This window comes from Colobus angolensis, unplaced genomic scaffold, assembly GCF_000951035.1.
Source record: "Colobus angolensis palliatus isolate OR3802 unplaced genomic scaffold, Cang.pa_1.0 Scaffold68, whole genome shotgun sequence".
In the NCBI taxonomy this organism is placed as follows: Eukaryota; Metazoa; Chordata; class Mammalia; order Primates; family Cercopithecidae; genus Colobus; species Colobus angolensis.
This window is the reverse complement of record NW_012120487.1, coordinates 1,149,205-1,157,264: the sequence shown is the minus strand read 5'-3', so window position 1 is coordinate 1,157,264 and position 8,060 is coordinate 1,149,205. Positions and strand designations below refer to the sequence as shown.

At 53.5% G+C, this 8,060-nt stretch overlaps 1 protein-coding gene across 3 annotated transcripts in view; it reads right to left on the bottom strand.

Annotated features, from left to right (window-relative positions):
• The window catches only part of SLC5A9 (solute carrier family 5 (sodium/sugar cotransporter), member 9), a 38,982-nt gene that overhangs the window by 15,923 nt on the left and 14,999 nt on the right, over positions 1–8,060 (bottom strand). The window contains exons 3-9 of one of the 3 annotated variants that reach the window (XM_011926228.1): positions 3,912–4,016; positions 3,708–3,782; positions 3,429–3,593; positions 2,190–2,295; positions 1,215–1,295; positions 687–892; positions 347–482 (exon numbers count right to left, since the gene is read on the bottom strand). In XM_011926228.1, the coding sequence (XP_011781618.1) occupies positions 347–482; positions 687–892; positions 1,215–1,295; positions 2,190–2,295; positions 3,429–3,593; positions 3,708–3,782; positions 3,912–4,016 (874 nt within the window). The remainder of the gene's footprint in view (positions 1–346; positions 483–686; positions 893–1,214; positions 1,296–2,189; positions 2,296–3,428; positions 3,594–3,707; positions 3,783–3,911; positions 4,017–8,060) is intronic. The other 2 variants (XM_011926229.1, XM_011926230.1) reach the window with 2 other exon arrangements.

Below are 8,060 nucleotides of genomic sequence, written 5' to 3'. Positions count from 1 at the left end.
CTCCTTCCCTCCCTCCTTCCCTCTCTCTTTTCTGTTCTGTTCTGTTCTTTCTTTTCTTTTTGACAGGGTTCCTCTTGCTCTGTTTCCCAAACTGGAATGCAGTGGGGCAATCACAGCTCACTGCAGCCTCAACCTCCTGGACTCAAGCTCCTGGACTCAGGATCCTCAGCATTCCAAGTAGCTGGGTCTGCGGGTGCATGCCACCATGCCTAGCTATGTGTTCTTAATAGACAAACCTTGCCAACCCCTGCTCTGGTCTAACATTGCCGAGGGACACATTCCCATTCTCCAGACACTCCTTGAAAGCCCCAGATCCCAACACCCAGAGAGCAAGACTCACTCTTACCTGGGAACAGGGCCCGGCTGATCATGCCAGGCATGACGATGAAGAACATGGGGAGGATCTTCAGGTAGCCCCCCAGCACGGAGCCTCCCTTGGCATGAGACAGACTCTTGGCCGAGAGAGACCGCTGCACAATGACCTGAAAGGGCAGCAAATGAGGAGTGCAGCTCAGGTTGAGGAAATGCTCACTAAGCCACAGGCGAGCCCTGACACTGGGCGTGACTGTGCCCCTACTCCAGTCCAGTCACAATCCCAGAATGAGGTCCAACCCTCTGTGCATCCAGGCGCTGGGTTTTTCTGCAGGAAGCCACCCCACTTCAGGCTAAGCCTGGCTGGGGATTACCTGGTCTGTGCACCAACACCAGGTGGCCAGCACTGTAAGCCCGAAAATGAGACCTGGCCAAGGGATGTCCCCGCTCACAGGGTCCCGAAGCAGGTGGAAGGCATCGGGCCGTGGGAGGTGACAGGTGGTGTTGGGGACTGTGACATTAGGGATGGCCTGCCTGTACCGCTGCTCCAGGCCTGGGTACCAGCCCACATCCTGAAAGCCTGTGAGGAGACAGTGAGTGAAGCAGCCCTGAGACTCCACTGAGCCTGTCACTCAGCATGTCCAGCCCCCAGCCTCATGTGGGCTCTCAGGTTGGAACTAACATGGGGATTGGGGGTGAAAGAGGAAGATGGGGCTTGGGCTCAAGATCCTTGGTTTGAAGTAGCGAGAACCCTGATCTTTGGGAGCTGCAGCCTGGAGAGGGGACATGGCTCACATGGCTCTGAGCATTGGAAAGTTTCAATCAAATTCTGGAGGTGACAGAGACAGGACAGAGAGGAATTTAAGAATGAAGGTGGGGTGTATTTAGGTCTTTTTTTTTACCCAGAAACATGAGGACCAGGGCTCCCCCGACCATGATCGCCGTCTGCAGAGCATCTGTGTAGATCACGGCCGCGAGGCCCCCTGGGGACCCAAGGAGAGGGCTCATCAGTCAGCACCAGTTTGGGGTCCTCTCTGGCTGCCTGCTCTATGCATGGCCACACTGGGGAGACCAGAGAAGACACAGAGCCCTCTTAGCAGGGGAACTCTGGCCACCTGCCTTTCTCCACACCCAGTGCTCCTCTCTCTCCCTCCCTGGCAGGATGCCAGCTGGTCACAGTCAAAGGTGCTGGGGTCCCTTCTTTCTGTCTTGACAGCAGCTGACTGTGGCCATCACGCCACAGCTCTGTGTTATTGTTTAATATCCCAAGTCCATTCCTTGGCTTGTAGTTCTGCCAGGAATACTCCCTGCTTTCTCCTCCCAATGTCCATCTAAATGCCCCCCACCCCGTCTCTGGACCCCAACTTAACCATAAGTAAGGCTGTCCTCCCATGCTGGTCTCCCATGGTGCCCAGCCCTGTGCAAGGAGATTTAGAGGAAACAGGAGGAGGTGGGTTGTGGTCTCTGCCTGGGGCAGCCTGCAGTGACTCTGGCTTGGGTCATAGTACCCCTCTCTACCTTGCTCCCTGGGCAGTTAGTCTTTTCTGATATTTATTACTGTCTCTCCTTCCCTCTCTCTGTTTGACCCGTTCCTCCTCCCATTTCTGCCCTTTTCATCCCCCTGGTCTCTGTCCCTGTGTCTTTCATTCTGTTCCCCTGTGTTCTTCTCTTCTACCTCTGTGTCTCAGCCTTTCTTTGTCTCTACTTCTCCTGTTTCTCCTTCTCTCTGTCAGCATCAGTGTTATGTCTCTCTGTCTCTCTCTGGTTGTCTCTCCGTCAGTCTTTCTCTCTGGGTGGTCTCTGCCAGTCAAAAGCTTCCCTCTTTCCCTCTTCCTGTCTCAGTCTCCGCAGCCCAACATGACCTTCCCTCTGCCTACCTGCAATGGTGTAGACGGCAGTCACCACCAGCAGGATCCCCGTGGAGAGGTACAGGTTCCAGCCCAATGCCATCTGGATGAAGAGAGCTCCAGAGAAGATGTCAGTCTGCAGAGAGCCAGGACCCAAGAGGCCAGGACACCCGAGGCCCTCAGTAGGGCAGTGTGGACACGTCACCTGCCTGCCCAGCAACACCAGGCATCCTCAGCCCTCATCACATGATGAAAATGAGCTTTAAGTGCTATGCTAAAGAGTGTGGGCTTTATCTTGCAGACACTGAGGCACCATGGAGGCTTTAAAGCAGAGAAGTACTGTATAAAGTCTCAAAACTGAGAAAAATTTAATTGCGTAGTCTGCTAGATGTGAAGGGAGTGGTGAGGAATTAAGTGGAAGACTGAGGAAGTGAAGGAAGGCACTGGACTGGAGAAGAAGAGGCCATTTAGGAGAAGAGAGGAAGAACCAGAGAGTTGCTGGCTGCTCCCTGGCAGAGCAGAGCCTACTTGGCTGCCAGATGGCCCACGGCTGACCCAGTGTGGCAGGAGCCCCGGTGCAGATAGACATGGATCTGACTCATCTACATACTTGGGTTTATTAGCAGACAAGGGCTTATAGCCTGAGCCTAAACTGACTTAGGGTGATTCTCAAACATTGGTGGAACAAGGGCCTTAAAGTGTTTTTCAGCCTTGGACCTGGCAACGGAGTGACTCAGTTCCCTTTAGTGTGTGCTTGTGGGTCCCATTCCATGATTGTTTTGTGAACCTGTTACGGGGTCTAAAACATAACAGAGTGGAAGGAGACTGGACTGGGTCATGGAACCCACACTTCAGTTTCAGTTCTAGAGCTAGCCCTCTGTGTGGGCTTGGGCAAGTCATTTGACCTATCGAGGTTTGTTTCCTGAGTTTAGGTCAATAGAGGAGGATTAAAAGACTTTTCTAACTCCAAAAATCTCGGCAACTAATGCACAGTTGATGAATGAATAATCCATTAATGAAAAAATAAATGAATGAACTCTGGATTGTGATTTCTTTGAGTGTAGTGGCTGTCATTCACTCCAAAAACATTTACCATTCATCTCTGAGTACCCCAGTGCTGAGGGGGAGCATGTGCTAAAGGTTTCTAGGTCCTGCCTTCCTTTTTGTCAATGAATTGTCAGCTTCCCCTCAACATGCACATGGTGATGCACTCAGCAATTCCTGAATCAGCATTTGCAGACACAACAGCCACATTGTAATGACACCTACCGAGATCTTGGTGAAGATGTAGAGGATGAGAGACAGGATAGACATGTACACCTGGATCCTCTGGCCCCCAAATCGCTTCTTCAGGTACTGTGGCATTGTGACCACACCCGCTGCGATGTACACAGGGACGAAGACCCAGCCGAGGGCCAGGAGCAGCCAGGTTGCCTGGGAGAGTGGGGAGAAGAAGGTATCCAGGTCCTGGATGTAGACAGAGCGGTGGCTTCCCACCCAGAGGGAGCGCTGTGCTGTGGGAGGCCCCCGAATAGAGAAATAAGGGACCTGGGACCTGACCCCAGTCCTCCCGTGTGACCTTGCATGGATCCCTCTGTCTCCTCCAGACCTTGATTTCCTCATCTGTGAAATGGATTCTCAATTCACCATGCAGCCTCCCAGGCATCCCTAAGGATCCTCACAGCACTAATGCCAGAGACGGAGGTGGGTTAGACTCTCATTATTCTGGAAAAACCAAACCAGCTTCCTTACGTTCCACTCGAAGCCACCCACGGCGAGGCCTCCGGCAGCCCCTGTCCCAGCCAGGCCGATGAACAAGCCACTGCCCACATTGCTTGACATCAGAGATGCTCCAATCTGCAAGGCACAGTTGGGTCAAGGGTCAGGAGTCAGGAGTGATCTGAATGAACCTGGAGTGAGGACCATGAGTAGTGAGGGGGCATGGAGCTGATATTTATTGGGTACCCACTGTATGCCAGGCGCTGCATTCATAAATACATTCAATTCCACAGATAGCCACAGGGAAGGGTATTAGTCATCCCAGGTTACAGAGGAAGGAACTAATGTAAGGAAAGATGAACTCGCTGGCTCCAGGTCACCCAGTGAGTAAATGGTGAAGTGGAAAAAAGGGGAAAGTGGGAAGGAAGCCTGGAAAGTGGGGAGTGTGGACCTCTGCACTGAGGCCATGGGTCTGAGGGCCTCCTAGGGAAGGAAGCTGAAGGGGATGGGGAAGCCCCACAGGAGGGAAGGAAAAGCCCTCCTGCCATCCCAGGGTGAGCCAGGCAGAGGGTGGAGCCGAGAGACTGAGCACAGGCCAGGTCGACCTCTGAGCTGAGTTAGTTCTTCAAGGGGGCAGCCAAGCACTTGGGAGGCAGTAGAGAGTGGTGATGATGGTGAGCATGATCAGGGCAGTCAGGGCCTGTGCAGCATCTCCAGGAACCAGCCAGCCTTCTGAGTATGGGGACTCATTTAATCCTCACCACAACCCTCAGTGCTACTTTTATCCCCATCTTACCCATGAGTGAACTGAGGCACAGATAGGTAACTTGCCCAAGTCTCAGAACTAGTAAGTGACCAAATTAAGATTCAATCCCTGGCTCTCTGGCCCAGTAACACTACACAAATGGTGCTTGCCACTTAATGCGCACTTGGTCAATATTATCTCTTATTATTAGATGGGATCCCTGACTGGGAGGGGAGAAGGGGGAGAGGAAGGGGCTCTGGAGCCTGGAAGGAGGCCTAAGGAGACCTCGGGGAGAGGGCTGGGGCAGTTGGGGGCAGAGCTGTGTTCCTTTTTGTATCCTATGTCACCACAATAAAATCACTTCCTCTATCAACACCTCAGCTTCTTCACCTATGCAATGTGGGACTTACTTCTGCCCAACTTCCTGTTCTTATGGAGGTGCTGTGAGAGAGAAAGTGAGAGGAGAGGAAAAGCATTGAGAAATTCAGACAAAGGCAGTCAGCAGTGTAAAGGCACAGAATGAGCAACCGGCCTGACATTGCTGAGGCCCTGGTGCTAGCGCCTCTGACACGTGCACATGCACACTCACATGTGCACTCACACACGTGCACAGGCACAGTACGCACACATGCACTCATGCACACACAGGCACGGTACATACACATGCACACTCACACTCTGACACACACGCACACACAGGCACGGTACACACACACATGCACACTCACACTGACACACACATGCACTCACAGGCATGGTACACTCACGTGCACACTCACACTCTGACACACATATGCACTCACACACACAGGCATGGTACACACTCTCCCACATGCACACACATACTCTGACACACATGCACTCACGCACTTGCACAGTCACACATCTGCACTCACACACATGCACATGTCCTCATGCCTATGCCTTCACACACACACAGGTATGCACACATATGCAGACACGTGCACATACATTCACAAAGCACACACAAAGCACACTCATGCACACACACAGTGCCCACACTCACATGCATACACACTCACACATGGAAACAGATTCACACAGGACTCACACGCACACACACTCTTCCTCAGGCGGTCCCAGGGTGCTGGCAGGGCTGGGCTGGACCACCCAGCCAGAGCAGAGAACACCAGGACTCCTGCTTCAGGGGAAGAAGCCTCCCCCAGGCAGTTCTTGAAGGAGTGAGGCACCTCCACCCCCACCCAGCCCAGAGTTTTTAACCTCACTTCCCCTGCTCCTAACCCAGGAGTCAAACAACATCAGCAGGGGAGGCGTGGGGAGGGTGACCATGCAGGCCTCTCTGGAACAGGACGGGCAACTGCACCTTCTGCTCTCAGCCTCCAAGCCACACACTGTTCACGGGGCACAGACTCAGGGCAGGGCAGACGCCCAGACAAACCCTCCAGCAGTGCTGGTGGGACTGAGCTTTCCCTCCCCAGAGCTGGTTCTCAAGCTGGCCTCAGGCTGGACCCAAGTCTCAGGTGCAGGAGGCACAGCTCACAGCCTGGCCTACCAGACGATGGGGAGCACATCCTCTCTTTCCCACTGGGTGTCTGCTCTGTGTTTGGGGCGCAGTGGGAACATGGGAGTGCCTGCCAAGGCCTCCCTCTTGTTCGGAGGCCTCAGGTTCCTCACACTAATCGTTAGGCCAGAGCTCGGTTCTCTGCAGATTGACCAGGCAGTTAGCAGGGCCCCTGGGCTTCTCCTGAAGTGGTCAGAGGAACCTGCTCTGTCATGCTCCTTTCTCCTCCTTTCCCATGATTTGGGGGGCACTAGCTGAAAAGAACCATTTTGAAGGGTTTTTCCTTTCTCTTGATGAGAAGGTAGCTGGTAGCACCAGTGACCCGCACACTGTTCCTGAGCTGCCAGGCCTCAGCTCCCCGCCATCCCTGGGGATTCTGTCACGCTGGACAGCAAGAGCTCCCTGCCCCTACTTCTTCCTGTCCCAGATACCTAAACCTTCCAGAGAGACCTGGAGGCCTCCTCTGTTTCTGCTACTCTTTAGTGAGTCTGTGACCACTAGAGAGTGGGGAAGGTGGTGAGAACGAGAAGGGTGGGGAGAGGGGTGAAGATGGCTGGAGATGTGAGTGTGCATGAATGTGTGCCTGAGTGAGCACGTGTAAGTGTGTAAATGAGCATGAGTATGAGAGTGTGAGTCTATGTGACTGAGATAGTGTGTGTGAGAGTGAGTGTGTGAGTGCAAGAGAGAAGGTGTGAGTGTGAGAATGGGAGTGTGATTGTGTGAATGAGTTTGTAAGTACGTATGAGTGTGGACATGTTTGAACGTGTGTGGGTGCCTATATGAGGGTGAGAGTGCTGTGTGTGTGTGAAAGTGTGGGAGTGTGAGTGTGGGAGTGTTGGGAGAGTGTGGGAGTGTGACTGTGGGAGTGTGTGTGACAGTGTGGGAGTGAGTGTGAGTGTGGGAGTTTTGTGTGTGAGAGTGTGGGAGTGAGTGAGGGTGCTGTGTGTGAGAGTGTGGGAGTGTAAGTGTGGGAGTGTTGTGAGAGTGTGGGAGTGTGAGTGTGAGGGTGCTGTCAGAGTGTGGGAGTATGAGTGTGAGGCTGATGTGAGAGTATGGGAGTGTGAGTGTGGGAGTGTTGTGAGTGTGGGAGTGTGAGTGCGAGGCTGTTGGGTGTGTGTGTGTGAGAGTGTGAGGGTGGGAGTGTTGTGAGAGTGTGGGAGTGTGAGTGTGAGTGCTGTGTGTGAGAGTGTGGGAGTGGGATTGTGGGAGTGTGTGAGAGTGCTGTGTGTGGGAGTGTGTGAGGATGCTGTGAGTGTGGGATTGTGTGAGTGTGAGAGTGCTGTGTGTGAGTGTGGGAGTGTGAGTGTGAGCGTGCTGGGAGTGTGGGAGTGTGAGTGTGGTAGTGTGTGAGTGTGGGAGTGTGAGTGTGGGAGTGTTGTGAGAGTGTGAGTGTGTGGGAGTGCTGTGTGAGAGTGTGGGAATGTGAGTCTGAGGGGGCTGTGGGTGAGAGTATGAGAGTGTAAGAGTGGGAGTGCTATGAGAGTGTGGGAGTGTGAGTGTGAGAGTGCTGTGTGTGAGTGTGGGAGTGTTATGTGTGAGAGTGTGGGAGTGTGAGTGTGGGAGTGCTGTGTGTGAGAGTATGGGAGTGTGAGTGTGAGGGTGCTGTGTGTGTGTGGGAGTGTAAATGTGAGAGTGTTGTGAGAGTGTGGGAGTGTGAGTGTGGGAGTGTGAGGGTGAGGGTGTTGTGAGAGTGCAGGAGTGTGAGAGTGAGGGTGTTGTGAGAGTGTGGGAGTGTTGAGTGTGAGTGTGAGGCTGCTGTGTGTGAGTGTGGGAGTGTGAGGGTGGGAGTGTTGTGAGAGTGTGTGTGAGTGTGGGAGTGCTGTGTGTGAGAGTGTGGCAGTGTGAGTGTGAGGGTGCTGTGAGCATAGGGGAGTATGTGAGTGTGGGAGTGCTG